The 17,124-nt window shown below is 57.3% G+C and overlaps 1 protein-coding gene across 7 annotated transcripts in view; it reads left to right on the forward strand.

Moving 5' to 3' along the window:
• TMEM184B (transmembrane protein 184B) overlaps positions 1 to 15,061 on the forward strand; it is a 54,977-nt gene extending 39,916 nt beyond the window's left edge. For 2 of the 7 annotated variants that reach the window (XM_003905531.3, XM_003905533.3), the window contains 6 exons: positions 3,975 to 4,065; positions 4,559 to 4,634; positions 7,816 to 7,907; positions 9,097 to 9,266; positions 9,714 to 9,908; positions 12,644 to 15,061. In XM_003905531.3, coding sequence (XP_003905580.1) covers positions 3,975 to 4,065; positions 4,559 to 4,634; positions 7,816 to 7,907; positions 9,097 to 9,266; positions 9,714 to 9,908; positions 12,644 to 12,885 — 866 coding nt within the window. In that variant the 3' untranslated portion in view covers positions 12,886 to 15,061. The other 5 variants (XR_652843.3, XM_021921551.2, XM_009217273.3 and 2 more) reach the window with 5 other exon arrangements.
• The last annotated feature ends 2,063 nt before the right edge of the window (positions 15,062 to 17,124 follow it).

Here is a 17,124-nt window from a genome sequence, read left to right on the forward strand (position 1 = left end):
AGCCTGTTGTCATGGCAGGCTCCCCTGGGGAGATGGCCCATGTACGTCTGTCCGTTCCTTCCTTCAGTGTTGATTGCGTTTGTAGCTGCCAGGCCCTCCAGTAGTCTTTGGAGGTAGGACTGCATTCTACCTGCAAGGAGTTTACGGTCTGGAAAAAGCAGTAGGCAACACACCGTGGACTCTTGCCTGTGCGCTCAGCTCATCTAAGGCTCTGCACGTTCACAGCCCCTCACCCCACCAAGGAAGGAGTTATCCCGCTTACAGATGAGGAAATTCAGGCACGGAGTGCTTAAGACACTTGCCTAAGGCCACACAGCTCCTAAGGGGTGGGACCACAGTCCACACCAAGACAGGCTGGCTCCAGGGCCCATGGCTCTTTACCTTACTTGATGCTGCTTTTGTGCCAGAAGGATCAGGCAGAGCCCAGAGAGGGGTGGTAGTGAAGTCAGCGGGCTGCAGGACAGAGCCGGCAGCATCTCAGCAGGGTCTGCCTCTGGGGTGAGCAGAGGGACTAGAATGTACCATTGCATGCAGGTGTGAGCGGTCACTGCACGACCCAGGAGCTTCAGTTGTGGTTTTATCTGTATTTCACTTACCATGGCTGTGCAGATACCTACTGCCAAAACACACAAGTGTAAAACAACCATCCAATTTCTTCACGGATGTTATAGGTCAAGAATTTGGACTGGGCGTGGGGGAGGTAGTTCGTCCCTGCTCCGTGACCTCTGGGCTTTGGCAGGAGAGTGTGAAGGCCGGGGCAGACCACCTGAAGGCTCGCTCCCTTGTGTGCCTGGCAGTTGATGCTGGCTGTCAGCTGAAGGCCTCAGTTCCCTCACATGAGCCTCTCTGTGCAGTGTCTCCAAAGGCTAGCTCGTGCTTCCCCCCTGCATGGTGGTTGGGTGCAAGGACAGGCACTCAAGGAAGAGCCAGAGGAAAGAGGCCTTTTCTAACCCCTACATCAGATGTCATGAAACATCACTTTGGCTTTAGTCACTCAGGTCCACCAAATGCAAAGGGAGGGTACAGGACCCCACCTCTCAGAGGTGGAGTGTCAGCATCACGGGGTGTGGCAATCTTTAGAAAATGCAACCGTCGGCCGGGCACCGGCCGGGCACGGTGACTCACACCTGTAATCCCAGCGCTTTGGGAGGCTGAGGTGGGCAGATCACCTGAGGTCGGAAGTTCGAGACCACCCTGGCCAACATGGTGAAACCCTGTCTCTACTAAAAATACAAAATTAGCTGCGTGTGGTGGCGCATGCCTGTAATCCCAGTTACTTGGGAGGCTGAGGCAGGAGAATCGCTTGAACCCTGGAGGTGGAGGTTGCAGTGAGCCAAGGTCGCGCCACTGCACTCCAGCCTGGGCAACAGAGCGAGACTCTCTCAAAAAAATAAAAAACAAAACCCAGACAAACAAAAAAGAAAATACAACTGTCATGATATAGCTGGACCCGGCTTAGAATGGACACTGTCATTGTGCTTGGCCTTGTGAGGTTTTGAACAGAGGTTACTGACAGGTTGATACCACATTTGGCTTAATGCCCACCCCTTTCCCTTCGCTCCGTAGTTCTTGCTAGTGAAGAGTCATCTGGAGATTGGTGGAGACTCGTCTGTCCTGAGACATCCTGAGCTGCCTCCAGCACAGGCAGGCAGTACACACGGCCCTCAGCCCTGTCCAGGGGCTCCTGGCCCTGCAGGCAGGACATAGACAGTAATGGTCGTGACAGCCAACACCCAGCACAGCGCGCCCCGGACACGCTTCTGAGCACTTTGATGCTCACGCTTCACAGCCACCTGCCAAGTTGGTGCTCCTGTGATCCCCTTTGATAGATGAGGAAACTGAACCCAAAGAGGCTCACACACATCGCATACCTCTGCTGTATGTATGTGAAGGGCAAAGGGACAGTCACAACAAGGCGTAGTCAGCGCTGGGGGACAGACATATAGGGAGGAGCTTCAGTCATGGTTTTATCTGTATTCTACTTACCATGGCTGTGCAAATAATTACTACTAAAACACACTAGTGTAAAATAACCATCTGTTTCTTCATGGATATTATATGTGGATGTCACCTGGAGATGGGAGCGCTTAATGGGTTAGGGCAACTGTGAGTCGTGTGAAATGCCGCAAATATGTTCCTTTCCAAATTGCTGAAGGCCAACTTTGCCTAAAAAGCATCACCAGGGCTTTCCATGCCCCAGTTCAGTCAGTGAAACAGTTGTGGTGTGCCCCGTGTGTGCCACCAGTGGCGCCTGTGTCCTGAGGAAAGAGAGGAGGAGACAGTCATTATGACACAGGGTGGGAAGCGCTGGGAAGTGTCTGCAAATCAGGTTCCATGGGTAGGAGGGCACTCAATTCCACGATGGTCACCGGGGACTTGTCACACTGGGTGCTGTCCAGCGGGGGTTAATGGATCCTGAGAGCACAGCGGGAAGGGCTCTGGAGCCTCTGGGATCTGGGAGTGCAGAAGCACCGAAGGGTAGAGAACCTGCTCTGGGGAGAAGCGCAGCATTAGTGCTGCTCGGGAGTGGCAGGAGCATGGGCAGGGACCAGGTCACCCATTGAAAGACCAAGTGCCAAGCTGGGCAGCACCAGGGAGCCTTAAAGGACTTTATGCTGCAGGGGCTGGCGGGATGGGATGAGAAGGAGCCCTCTGGCTGCAGGGCCACTGTGGCTCCCTCGACCTGTTCCCCTCACCCTGTTCTGCCCCTCCCCTTGGCTTTGTGCCTTTGCTGGATGCCCATCCTCATTCCCATGTCCTCGCTCTGGCTCTTCCTCTTGCGTTCGTTCCTTTTGGGTACCCTCTGCTGCACCCCTCTTCCTCTTCTCCATGCTCTCCTCCATCCTGGTATATCCATTTGCCTCTAGCACCCTGCAGGCAGCAGCCTTCATTTTGCTGACCCAGCAGAAATCCGCTGACCAGGAGACCCGTTACAGTGTGTTGCTGTATTTATAGCATCCACATTTACAGCAGACGTGCTGTGCCATCACTCCCTGTGGCAAATTTTGGGTCTTTGTGGAGATGTTGAGCCGAGTCCCAATTTAGAATGAGCAGCCTAAGCTTCCCGAGGTTTCTGCACTGTGTTCTGTGCTGCTTGTGTGCTTTGTTGTAGCTCATAGTGCTGTGTGTATTCCGGATACCGCTACAGGTTGTTGACTGGATGAAGGTTCTGCGCTCTCATTCCTGCTTGCAATTTCTCCCAAGATGTTCATAGAGACTGTTTTGTTGTTATCTTATAAAATTGTGATCTGTAACACACAAGTATGTAAGACAAATATTTACTTATAAATACATTAGAGATGAGGTCTCGCTATGTTGCCCAGGCTGGAGTGCAGTGGCCATTCAGAGGTGCGATCCCACTCTGGAGTTGCACTTGCTCTGTTTCCAGCCTGGGCTGGTTCACCCTTCCTTAGGCAACTTGGTGATCCCCCACTCCCAGGAGATCACCATACTACTACCAGTCTCGGTGCAGACACCAGATCAACATAGCACACTACAGCCCAGAACGCCCAGACTCAAGCCGTCCTCCTGCCTCAGCAGTAGCTGGGACCACAGGCACGTGCCACTGCGCCTGGAAAAACTAATAAAGCCAATACCACTTCCCCCCAGGGTCAACACTGCCAGCCCTCCCAAACCTCCTGAGTGCCCACCCTTATCTCAGCCTTCTCCGGCCTCCCCACATAACCCTGAACTCACGGCAGTCCCTTCTTTGCTTCCCTTTGTAGTATTACGCCAGTGTAGGGGTGCATCCCTGGGTAAGATAATTTAGGTGTGCTGGGATTTGAACTTAGGAGCGGTAGGTCAGCTGTGTGCGTTCTTGACAGACTCCTTTTGCACAACCTTATGTCCCCCAGGCTCCTCCCTGTTGCCACGCATGGCTGTGGCTCTTTCACCTCCATTGCCGTTTAGAATCCCAGCATCTGTGGACCCATTCTGCTGATTTGACTGGTTTCCCCTGGACACTGTTTTCGCAGCCTTGGTCATCTATAATTTCCTGAGCCTGTGCTATGAGTACCTAGGAGGAGAAAGTTCCATCATGTCGGAGATCAGAGGAAAACCCATTGAGTGAGTATGGAGTCTTCCTGGAGCCCTAAACCACCCCGTTTCCTGGGCCTTGTGTACCTGGAGCTGTCCTGGCACCAGCTGGACACAGACCATCTCTGCCCGTGACCTTGACCTGCTGTGCCTCGCCACATTTCCTGAGCCATTCATTCTTCTTGGCGTTGAGGAGGGCCTCTGCGGCTCATTCTCTCTCTCTCTCTTCCTGTCTCAGTCTTGGTGCTTTCCTGTCTGTTTCTGCCTCCTGCAGTTTTTACATTCAGAGCTTTCCAAGTTGGTTTGTCACCTCAGGGCCAGTGCAGCCCTGTGTCCCTCCGCCTATGTCACATGCAGCTGCCCTGCCATACCTCTCCCTGTGCTTGGCCTCGGGTTCAAAGTCTGCCCGGGATGTGTGCCCCAGCTCCTCTGGGTGGATGGGAGGGCGGCCTTCCCCACCCCACCGTTCCTAAGTCCTGGCTCTTCACTCACTGCTGCTGCCTCCCATGCGTGTCTCCTCCAGGTCCAGCTGTGTGTATGGCACCTGCTGCCTCTGGGGAAAGACTTACTCCATCGGGTTCCTGCGGTTCTGCAAACAGGTGTGTGCCCCCAGCAGCTGCCTAGCTCAGGAGGAGCAGGGTGGGGACTGGGAAACCCTGCCCTGGGCTGCCCTGGGCCCCACCTGAAGAGGTTCCCTTTCCTATGAGGCCCCCCAGGCCCCCAGCACCCAGCCCCCGAAGCTGATAGGCGGGCACCACATTAGCAGGGTGTGCTTGGAGGGGCAGCGACCGGCATCCTGGGAGTGTCTGCTGCACTGTGGGCAAGAGCTGAGCCCAGACTCTTGCTCGTGTGACCAAGTCTTGGTGTGTGTGAGAATCAGAAGTGGTGCATGGGGATTCTAGAACCTCCATTTGAAAACTTCTCATCAGCTGCAGCTAGGGGGCAGGAGGGTTTTGGCATTAAAGACACACGCTAGAACAGGCCTGTGCCATCTCTCCCTGCATTTCCTGGTTGGCAGTCCAGCCGCTCTAGCTTCCTGGGCTGACCTCCGTGTGGTCTAGAGTAACCTGGGCGGAGGCAGTGTGGTGGGGTCACTCAGTGTGTGGGCCTGGGTGTCTGACCATCCAAGCCTGATTTCCAGCTTTTCTTCTGACTGTGTGACCTTGGATAATTGGCTCACCCTCTCTGAGCTTTAGTTTCCTCCACTGTAAAATGAGTGTAATGATACTCCTCTCGAGAGATGGTTGTGAGGATCAGATGAGGTCATGGATGTAGAGCTTTCAGCCCGGCGTGGCGGAGCCCACGGCCTCCTGTTCAGGGAGGCAGAGTCGGAGGGGATCACGCCCAGTCTTCATGACCTCGTCTCCTCTGGGGCTCTGTAGGGGCTCTGTCATGTCAGCCTCTCCAGCTTCACCAAGAGTAGTCACGAAAGGATACGAAACCCACAGCCAAGTCACTGTGGCTTGGGCAGGGAGGGCAGGGCCTGCTGCTCCCTTCTGTGCAGGGCCCAGGCCACAAGGCGGGCACACCCACAAAGCCTCTGCCTGGCCATGCCAAGTCTCCAGTTCTGCTTCCAGACCTTCCTTCCTTAGCATGTTCCTAAATTCAGAATCTCACCACCGGACCTGCAGGGAAAGAGTTAAAACTATCCTGGGTTCAGGGTGGGGCATTGAGAGCCATTGTTTACCAGTTGGTGCAGCCACCCAGGTTCCGGCCAGCTGTGACTCACCGCCTTGTTTGACGATTATATTGTCTACAAAGTTTTGATTTCATGATTGTTAGCTAGGGTGGCCTTGTTAGAAATGATTCCCCAGCCCTGTGGGCTCAGATGTTCTGCTCTTGTTCTTGGCGGTGGCAGGGAGAGATACAAGAAGTAAGAGAACAAAAGAGGCCTCTTCCTTTCTTTACCAAGGCGAGAGAGCACACCCCACAGCTTTGTCCTGGGGGCACAGAGACAGGCCTTTGACTCCTCAGGGCCAGCGCTCAATATCCAGATCTTCTGGAGAGATTCCCTGCTTAAAGCAGAGATTCCCGATCACCACTCACTGCCCTAGCCCGCAGGAGAAGCTCTGGAATGGAGCCCTGGAACCTGGCACGTGTCTAAAACTCCCCGGGGGGTTCTGATGTCCAGCCCAGCCTGGGAACTGCTGACTGGTCCAGGGTATGGTGAGGTGATGATTCTGGGGCCTACTGGCCTGGGCTCTGCTTCTGCTGCTTCAGCTTCTCTGTGCCTCAGTTTCCTCATCTGTACCATGAGGATAATGATAGCACCCACGTCAGGGGGCTGTCATGAGTACTAGGTGAACTGACCCAGGGAAGCACCAGCCTGCTGCCAGGCTCATAACTAGAATTCACTCAGACTGCCGCTCTTCCCTTTTCCCCAGAAGGTGCCAGTCCCACTTCTTCTAGGCGGGATGACAGGGCCAGGGACATTCTTTGGGGCTTTCTGAGGGTGAGACTACACGTCTGCCCCATCACACACGCCTCTCCGTATGGCAGCCCCATGGTGCGGGCTGCCTGGGGCTCCCCTGCAAGCCTGGCTCAGATCCCCGGTTGGGGCAGGAGCTGCAGGTTCCACAGGTCACTGTTCCTGCTCCAGGCTCCTCGTCCTTTTTGCAGCTACACTAGCTGAGCCTTTTGGATTGGATTTAACCACCCCCCAGCTCCTCAGGAGGGGCCTTAGGGCTTAGATTTATTTGCTTTCAAGATAATGGTGATACTAGTGATGTTATGGGCACCACGGGTCCTCCCGTAGGGAATCGGGAAAACCTGGCTGAGGAATTCTTTCCGTGGCTCAGCCAACTAGCAGGCGCCGTTAGTGCATGCACAGAGGCGGGACACTCCCGAGAAGACACTGCGCTTCCTGGCTGTGGCACCCTGCAGCAGTGGCCCTGTGGTGTGGGGAGTCACTACATCCTTTTCACCAGGGAGTCTGTGCTCAGAGGCCAAGTGACTGCCCAAGCTGTCCCCAGAGTTCAAACTCAGATTTCGAGACTGTGGAGCCCACGTGCTCTGGGGCTACATTTCCTGAGTCACCTCCATCCCCAGAGTGACCTGTGCTCACCAGAAACCCTGGACCCAGACCCAGAGAGTGGGGCCAGGAACCGGACAGGGGGTGGACCTGGAGGATGGGAGGAGGCCCTCACCTGTGCCGGCTCCGCGGTGGCTGCTTCCTTGAGCGGGGCCCCAGCCTTGCTCCAGGCACCAAGGTCTCTAGGACCTGGCCCTGTCCATTTCCTTGGCCATCTCTCCAGTGCGCAGCCCCTTGCACTTGTCCACCCTCTACCTCGGGGCCTTGGTGCAAGCTGCCCCCTCTGCCTGTCGAACCTTTCGTCTCCGGCACCCTCCTGATGGTCCTGGCTCGAGAAGCTTCCTTGTGTGCATCTCCTGTCCCCCACCTCCATCATACCCTGCCACACTGTTCCTTCCTTCCTCCACATGCTCATCTCACACACGGCATTGCGTGGGCTGCATCTCCTATATGTTCTGCCCTCTGCCCCGTGCAGACAGCAGTCCCCTGGGAGCAGGACACAGCCATCCCCCCATCCCCCCCATCTCCTCTATCCTTCCATCCCCTCCATCCCTCCGTCCCCTCCATCCCTTCGTCCCTCCAACCCCTCCGTCCCTCCATCCCTCCGTCCCCTCCGTCCCCTCCGTCCTCTCCGTCCCCTTCGTCCTCTCTGTCCCTCCATCCGGCACAGTTCTGGCTGCCAGAAGCAGAGCTTGCTTCATGCCTTCTGCGCTCCTCCTCCACACTCAACCTCCTTTTCCCCCCGACAGGCCACCCTGCAGTTCTGTGTGGTGAAGCCACTCATGGCGGTCAGCACTGTGGTCCTCCAGGCCTTCGGCAAGTACCGGGATGGGGACTTTGAGTAAGCAGCGGGTGCTCCCCGGGGTGTGTGGGAGGAGTGTTGGCACAGGCTGGTGCCTTGGCTCAGGGAAGGGGCGGCCAGAGTGGCCGCACAGCCGTGACCTTCCTGGGTGCCTGGTGCTCACAGCCCCCTGAAGTCCGAGCCCAGCAGTGGACACCCTTGCAGTTGGCCCCACTGCCGGCCCAGGAGTGAACCATTGGCAGCAGTCACATTCACGTCCAGGCTGCAGAGTGGTACCGCGAAGGGATGGGCCACAAAGGGACAGTGATCACTGCTGAGGCAGGGAGCGAGAGGGTCAGAGCCCCAAGAGGTCGGCTCAAGTCCACAGGTACATAAGCCCCTGCTGTGTAAATTGACCACACGCATTTCATTCTGGGCTTAGTGAAAATGACCATGTGGCTGGGCACGGTGCCTCACGCCTGTAATCCCAGCACTTTGGGAGGCCAGTGCTGGTGGATCACCTGAGGTCAGGAGTTCAAGACCAGCCTGGCCAACATGGTGAAACCCCATCACTACTAAAATTACAAAAAATTAACCGGGCATGGTGACGGGTGCCTGTAATCCCAGCTACTCGGGAGGCTGAGGCAGGAGAATCACTTGAACCCAGGAGCCAGAGGTTGTGGTGAGCCGAGATCACGCCATTGCACTCCAGCTTGGGTGACAAGAACAAAACTCCGTCTCTCAAAAAAAAAATAAAATAAAATAAAAGTGACCATGTGTCTAGCCCTGTGCTTTGAAGCACTTGGCACACACTGTCTGTGAACTGCACAACAGCCCTACCAGGGCAGGTGAGCAAAGGGAGGTCCGGGGGATGCAGCCAACCAAGTGAAAAGGCAGCAGAGCTAAGCAGCGTCACCCACTTTGACGCCTGTCATCTGCCTGTCAGGCTATGGCCTCCAGCTCAGCCCTGGCTTCCACACTGGTGTCCGGCGTTAGGAGTGTGGGCACCAGGGCATAGACAAGTCCATGAGTCACGCAGAGGCAGCAGAGCTGGTCTGGCCTGCAGACACACCCCGTACACCCCCACCCCCGTCTGTCGCTTTGATCACCCCCTCTGACCCCTTCAGTGGCTCTTTGAGCTCTGCTGGACATGTGGGGCTAAGAGCCATGGGGACTGTGTGGTGCAGTCGAGGAGAACCCCTTCCCTCCAAGGGTCTGTCCCAGCCAGAAAATGCTCCCCGTCCTGCAGCGTCACCAGCGGCTACCTGTACGTGACCATCATCTACAACATCTCCGTCAGCCTGGCCCTCTACGCCCTCTTCCTCTTCTACTTTGCCACCCGGGAGCTGCTCAGCCCCTACAGCCCCGTCCTCAAGTTCTTCATGGTCAAGTCTGTCATCTTTCTCTCCTTCTGGCAAGGTGAGCCCCCTCCCAGCGCCTCGAGGCTGCCCATGCTGCCCTGTCCTCTGTGCTTCCTGCTGCCCCTTCTGCTTATGGTCCCTGGTGCCCGTGGGGCCTGTTCAGAGGGGCCTCAGCCCACTGGGCACTTGCTGGGGGTGAAATCTGAGCCCTCAAGGGCCTTTCCCAGGGGGTGGGGGAGATTTGTTGGGGCCACTACATGGATGGGAGGGCCTAGGAGACCCTGCGAAATCGCTGACATCTCAGTTTTGTTGGCTGGCAAAGAGCTGGGAGAGCGGGGTTTCCGGAGTCTGTGGCCTTGTGTCGCTACTCCTGCCCTACAGGAGCAGCTGTGGCCCTGCTTACATCCTTACTGGGGCGTGTGGGTAGCTGAGTGGGGCATTGTGGAAGATGGGGGACCAGGAAGGGGACCAGTCTGGGTCCAGACACCCATGCCTCCTCATCCAGGCATGCTCCTGGCCATCCTGGAGAAGTGTGGGGCCATCCCCAAAATCCACTCGGCCCGCGTGTCGGTGGGCGAGGGCACTGTGGCTGCTGGCTACCAGGACTTCATCATCTGTGTGGAGATGTTCTTTGCAGCCCTGGCCCTGCGGCACGCCTTCACCTACAAGGTCTATGCTGACAAGAGACTGGACGCACAAGGTATGAGCCAGGGTCCTAGGTGACCCCCACTGGGAGAAGCAGGGAGCCCCAAACATCCCAGGGCCCTCCCACCTCCCAGCATCCTACAGGTGCGGCTGGGTCAGGACATGGGATCCCGACTCTATGTGCAGAAATGGGGCCACAGAGGTCGGGGAAGAGCAGGTGCCACCAGCACTACGGATTCGGTCCTGGAAGCTCAGGCCACCTGTCTCTTGCAGCAGGTCCAAGTGTGGAGACCCAGGGATGATACAGACAGAGACTGAAATGAATAGACAAATTCCCTCGGGCTTCTGACACCCAACACTGTGGTTACCATTTTGTCCTGTAATTCCCTCATCTCATATACTATGTTTTAAAAAAAGAATACTTCTGAGAAACAGACTCGGATGGTAATAGGTTTTAACAGCTTTCTTTTACACCTGCGAATCTTCCTCCTTGCTAGAACAGTGGTAAGTGGCCCCAGTTGTACTGGAAAATGCCCTGGAGAGCTTTTGAAAGGGCTGATACCAGCCCCACCCTCGGAGATGCCGCTGTAATGGGTCTGGGCTGGCAGGCTGTGTGCTCTGAGAGTTCTGTGCTTTAAGCACTCCCAGGGTGATGTGAATGTGCTGCTGCCGAGACGCTCCAGTGGGCCGGAAGGGCTGCCTCTGGCCGCTGGGCAAAGGGGCTTGTCCTTGGAGGATGGGGAAGAGGAGGCTGGGAAGGCCTGAGAATGACTGAGCCAGTGAAGGGGCAGGAGGAACTGGGGAGAGGGGAGCCTCCTTCTCTGACACATCTACCCAGGAGCCTGGCTGCTGCCAGCTGTCTGCCTGAGTGGCTGGAGGCAAGAAACCCACTTCCCCAGGGCCTACCTGCAGGCCCACACAGGCTCCGTGGTGGGTAGTGTGAGTGTAGAACTGTCTACCTGCAGCGGGGCTCCCCTTCCTTCCCATCCCCCTTCCTCTGTGCCTTCCCTGGTCGGGGAAGACCTACTCTATGGCCCAAAGAGCAGGCGCACAAAGGCCAGGGCTTGCCAGCTGATGGCCCAGTTGGAAGGACCTAGCAAACACCCACCCAGCATTGAGGGCGATGTCCCTTAGACCTGGTCTGGCATACCCTGTGCCCGTAGGAACATCGTCCTGGGGCCTGGGGCCACCCCAAGGGGCAAGGGGGGGCACGGCAAAGAACCATTCCTGCCCCATTGGGTCTCTGCCGCCCAGCCTGAGCTGTCCCTCCACACACTGCCCCTAGACATACCCGCATCCGGCCAGGGAAGCCGCTTGCCCTTCTCTGCCTCTGCACTGGTCCTGAGCCCCCTGCTACCCTCTAACCCAGGCCCAGACCCTTAGCCCTCAGGATAGGCTTGGGTGCAGAGCTGGCTCAGCTGTGCGATCGTAACCCCTCCCTCCGAGCCTCCATGTCCTGGTCTGGGAAGTGTTGTGAGGTTTGTAAAATACGAGGTGCAGATGTGGCCCCAGGCTAGCCTGGGAAGAAGTGGGGATGGGACGTCCTGACCTAGACGTGGAGGCGGAACTCAGCCGCCAGGCGGATGTTTCCTGTTGGCGTGAACACCAGGGGAGGAGTCATCCCTAGGTGGATATCCCCCCTGCCAAGCCCCAGGAGGCACCTGGAGCTTCCTGGGTGCGCTATGGGGGCCGGGGGGGGGCAGGGTGTGTGGTGTGTCGTGCTGGTGGGCCTCGGTGGTGGGCACACATTGTTCACTCAGCTGTCTCTTGTCTTCTCTATTTCTTCGGCTTCTCTCCCCACCCCCCTTGCCCTGCTTTTGCCCGGGGTTTGGCCGTGGGCAGTGCCAACATACGGCCCTTACGGTAGGTCCCGCTCTTGGTCTGCATGTCTGTCCTGTACGTCAGTTCTGGTCACTGTCACTGGCATGCCTCTCTCTGTAGCTCCTCTGTGTTCTCATCTCCTCCCCACTGGCACCCCTGGGTGGGAATGCCCAGAGCACCTGCCAAGGGCCACCCTCTGTAGAGCTTGCCTGCTTCCGTCCTGGTCTCTCGTTCTGGAATATGCCCCGCCCTCTTCTGGGGTCACCGTGCTCTTCATGGGATATCGGGGCATTTCACGATGTTTCCAAGAGTTCACAAGCTGAGTCAGGAATCCTGGGTTCTGGAGTTAGGCTTGCCTCTTACATCCAGGTTTTGTTTCCTGGGCTGCTTTTCCCCTCTGAGCCCGCGAGGACCAGACGATTGATTAGAGGAGATGAGGAGGAAGCCCTCTTAGAGGGAGCCAGTGAGTCGCATCTGCTGCCCTGGGGGTGCAGGCCAGCCTGGTCCTGATGGGGCCAGCCCCTGGCACACTCTCCAGAGTGGAGGGAGCACAGCACTTCCCCAGGTGGTGGGGGACGCGTCTGGCGCCTGTGGAACAGGGCACCCCGGCTTCCAGGCCCTCTGGCCCCACATGCCCCGACTTCAGTCGGTTGAGCCTGCCCTGGCCTCTCTGGGGCATTCCAGGCTCACTGCCCATAGCTCGCCAGTCTCTAGCCTCGGTCCCTCCCCCAGCCGGCGTGGCTCCAGTGGGGGGTTACATCTGCTCCTCTTCACAGTTGAGCCTCCCCTTGGGGCTCCTCAGCCAAAGGAGTCCATTTTTTCCTGTCCCTTTTCATATCCTGGACCCCATTCTCTGTCCCAGAAGGGGTGGTGGAAGGGCACAGCTTTGGGCTAGGGGAGTCTGTCCCAGGATCACAGGCAGGGGCTGAGCAGCCTCCTCACCCGCCCCTCCCGCCCCCTGCCCGGCAGGCCGCTGCGCCCCCATGAAGAGCATCTCCAGCAGCCTCAAGGAGACCATGAGCCCGCACGACATCGTGCAGGACGCCATCCACAACTTCTCACCCGCCTACCAGCAGTACACGCAGCACTCCACCCTGGAGCCTGGGCCCGCCTGGCGTGGTGGCGCCCATGGCCTCTCCCGCTCCCACAGCCTCAGTGGCGCCCGCGACAACGAGAAGACTCTCCTGCTCAGCTCTGATGATGAGTTCTAGGTGCGGGCTGTGGTGGCAGAAGTGCTGGCGCCGTAGCCATGGTCAGGCTGTGCCCCACCTCCAGCCACACCACCAGGCCAGGAGGCAGCTGGCACAGCACTCACGCCACCATTTATTTATTGGACCAGAAACACTCACATGTCACTTCCAGAGGAACCGGGGACAGCCAGGCTCGCCCATGGGCCTTCAGGAATATTTATACACGGCCCAGCCTGCACTGCCCGGGCGAGGGCAGAGGACACTGGGAGCAAGGCTCATGCCCCTGCTGCCCATCCTGTGCTGGGGGCATGCTGGGACCAGCCGCGCCCAGGCCCCAATGCTTGTGTGTGGACCAGCGGCTGCAGCCTTCTAGCCCCTTCTCCCCGCGAGACTCTCAGGCTGAGGTCGGCAAGCCGTGGCCCCCACACACACCGTGCAATACCCTGTCTGACCTGGGCTCTTCCCGCCTGCATCCCTCCCTTGTCCACCTTTGTCCAGTGCTAGATTCACCTCACCCCGGGCAGGAGCGGGGATGTGGGCACTGTGTGGTCCTCCCCTCCTGACCTCCCTGGCATGCTGCAAGGATCAGAGCCAGACACCAGGAGTCACAGGCCCCACCCAGAAAGGGCATTCAGGGGCCTCTGGGCACCACTTCTGTTGAAGCAGGGGCTTCTGGCCCCTGGGTGTCCCCGCCCGTCATGGCCACACCTCTGCCTGCCTCATGCCCCTTCCCCCTGGCCTACCAAGGACAGCCCACAGCCCGCACTGCCGGCTCACCTGGGTCCTTCCTCGATAGCTTTGGGCAGAGCCCTTGCTTCCTGGCTGCTCCAGGGTTCAGGGGCTCCCAGCCCTCCCTCCCAGGCTGATGCTGGGTCCTCTCTCTCTCTGGGGCTTCTCCCTCCCATTTCAGGGGAAAGGTCTGAGTCTCCATGTTTCAGACCAGCTTCCGGGGGAAGGCAGTCTGGCAGGGAGGCTGGGAGGGGTGGCCACACAGTGGGGAGCTGAGAGGTGGGGGAATGGTCCCAGACTCCTCTCGGGGCCCCCATCTACACAGGGCCTGGTGTTCTGCCCCATCCGGCCCCTGGCCCATCTCTTCTGTGCCTTAGTCACATATGAAAGCGCCCCTCTCTGGCTCCCTGTCTGTCCCACATGCTCCCTGGGGCTCTTCGTTCAGCTGCTGGCGCTCACAGGATCCTGCAGTGCTGGGCCCAGAGCCCTCAGACAGGCCTCAGGAGTGTTCAGGACCACCAAGCCCCTCCTCTCCCGCTCCACACCTCTAGACCTGGGGCCTCCGGAGCCGGAGCCCCCAGCAGGCTGGGCTTATACCAGCTCCTGACTTAGGAAGAGCCTCGTGTCACAACACATGTCCCTACAGGCAAAGTGTCCTGGCATCTAAAACCCAGACTATCCCTGGGTTTGGGCTGCAGTCGCCTCGAGAAGCTGGTAGGGTAAGGGAGAGGGACCCTGCCGGTGTTCACTGGGGATTCTTTCTTTTGGTCCTTCCTGGAATGAACAGGTTCCCTCCCTGCCACCTGTGAGGAGAGTCGGGGCCTGGCTGTCTTCCTGGCCTCCTTCCCTCCCTTGTGGCAGAGGCCTGCATGTGGGTGCCAGAGGCCAGCTCTCCCCCTCCGTCTTGGGGGGCCTGACCCGGGAAGGTGGGTGCAGACACAGGCTGAGGACCAGCCCTGGCCCTGCCCCTGCCGTCTGCTTTCACCAAGCTGTCTCCGACGTAGCTTCCCTTCTCCCTCCAGGCCAAAGTGTGCTGCTGACTCCCACCCCCTTGGTCATCACCTGCCCCAGCATTGCTGTTTGCGTGGAGGGTGGGGGTGGGGGGAGCTCAGTGGCAGGGAATCAGCGGTCCCTGGGGTCATGGGGATGGGAACACGTGCCCAACCGCTCCATCCCCTCCTCCTCCTTAGGATGCATAACCTACCTTGTCTTTTTTTTTTTTTTTTTTTTAAATTTTCTTTCCAGATAGAGTAGCTCTTTGTACATAAAGAATACTTGAAAAATTAATTGTATGATGTATGAGAAGACAGAGTCTCCTAGTTTTGTATCTTGTTGTATGACTGCCATGAGTTCCACCAGAAAGCCACTCTATTTTGGTCTCTGTGACATTTTAAATGCGTGACAGAAGTGAGCAAATAAAGTGAGGAAGAATATGTATATGAGATAATATAGATTGTATTGAAATCTCTGCATGTGGGTGAGGTTTTTCCTTCCTCCTCCCTGCCCCCTGTGTTGGGTTTGGAGTGGGTGTAGTGGCTGTGGGCAGGGGCGGCTTAGGAAACCCTCTCCTTCCTGTGTGTAACCTTTAAGTGATGGGGGTTCAGATTGACCGGGACCAAGGTCAAGGCCCAGGCCCCCCTCGGACAAAGGGTCTCCCCAGCCCCCAGGAAGCTCCTACCCCAGGACAGACAGCCGGGCTGCAGGTGGTCAATGCTCCTTCCCTGTTTGGTCAACCAGGTCGATGGGGCCCACATGCTGGCAGCCCCGCTCCTGCAGGCTTCTCCCAGGATTTCCTGGGATCCCCTTTCCAGACAAGCTTCCTGCATCTCTGGGCCCATCCTCCACCCTGGGACCCTCAGGGCCAGGGACCCTGGGGCAGGGGGCCTCTGGCCGTGGGCACAGTGCCTGGCCTCTCTGGTACCGCATGCCTTCTCAGGGCCTGGCTTGCTGCTGACGGGAGCACTCAGGAATGCAGCGTGGGTGGGGGAATTCCCGCCAGCCTCCCGAGGCGGGTCCTGCGTCCTCCCGCAGCTTCCTGCTGCCCTTCCCGCAGGACTGAACTCAGTATTTCAGGGTCATGGTCTTGGCAGGGAAAGCACCGAGCCCCAACCTGAAAAGGGGAGAAAGCCCCGTGGACGTGGCCGACCTATGCGATTTGGCCCTTTCCAGGACTCAAATCCTGCACCTTTGCCCAGCTGGTGCCTTACCCCACCGGCCCCATACCCAGCCCCACAGTTGACCTCACCTCAGTCTGTGCCACTGTACATGTGTGTTCTGAGTGTTAAAACTTGCAGCCCGGCCGGGCGCGGTGGCTCAAGCCTGTAATCCCAGCACTTTGGGAGGCCGAGACGGGCGGATCACGAGGTCAGGAGATCGAGACTATCCTGGCTAACACGGTGAAACTCTGTCTCTACTAAAAAATACGAAAAACTAGCCGGGCAAAGTGGTGGGCGCCTGTAGTCCCAGCTACTCGGGAGGCTGAGGCAGGAGAATGGCGTAAACCTGGGAGGTGGAGCTTGCAGTGAGCTGAGATCCGGCCACTGCACTCCAGCCTGGGCGACAGAGCGAGACTCCCTCTCAAAAAAAAAAAAAAAACAACCTGTAGCACAGGGTCCCCAGGGTTTTTCACGCCTCATGCCCCATAGCATGTTCATTTTACAGATGGGTAAACTGAGGCTGTGAGAAATCAAATAAGTACCAAAGATCCCACAGCTAAGAACAGACACCTAGATTCAAACCCCAGTTGCCATGACCCACAGACCACAGTACACTCCACTAGCTCCTTCAGGGTGCCTCAGAAGGGCTGGCAGATTGGGTTGAAATTAGTGAGTTTGAGGCCTAGGACAAGACACAGGGTTATGGTTTAGGTCTGCAGACGGGCTGGGAAAGCCACTCTGCCTCCGTGGGCCTTCTGAAACATAGGGAAGATTGTTTCTACTTGGCTGTAGAAAATCAGACCTCAGTGTGAAAGTGCTGGAAAAATGACTCCGAAATCTGGGTTTTTTCCTCTCTGGGTGGGAGTGTCTGTTCACTAAAGGGATGCCCGGGAATTTAACCCTAAATTTCTTTTGAGACAGGGTCTCTGTCACCTAGATTGTGCAGTGGTACAATCATAGCTCACTGCAGCCTTGAACTCCTGGGCTCAACCACACCACTATAGCTAATTTTTTTTTTTTTTTTTTTTTGAGATGGAGTCTCGCTCTGTCACCCAGGCTGGAGTGCAGTGGCGCGATCTCAGCTCACTGCAACCTCCGCTTCCTGGGTTTAAGCAATTCTGCTGTCTCAACCTCCCGAGTAGCCGGGACTACAGACGTGCACCACCACACTCGAGTGTTTTTTTTTTTTTTTTTGTATGTTTAGTAGAGATGGGGTTTCACCATGTTGGTCAGGCTGGTCTTGAACTCCTAACCTCAAATGATCCACCCGCCTCGGCCTCCCAGAGTGCTGGGATTATAGGTGTGAGCCACCGTGCCCAGCCTGTTTTCTTATTTTTAAATTTCTTGTAGAGATGGGGGTCTTGCTATGTTGCCC

Source organism: Papio anubis, chromosome 16 (assembly GCF_008728515.1).
Source record: "Papio anubis isolate 15944 chromosome 16, Panubis1.0, whole genome shotgun sequence".
Classification (NCBI taxonomy): Eukaryota; Metazoa; Chordata; class Mammalia; order Primates; family Cercopithecidae; genus Papio; species Papio anubis.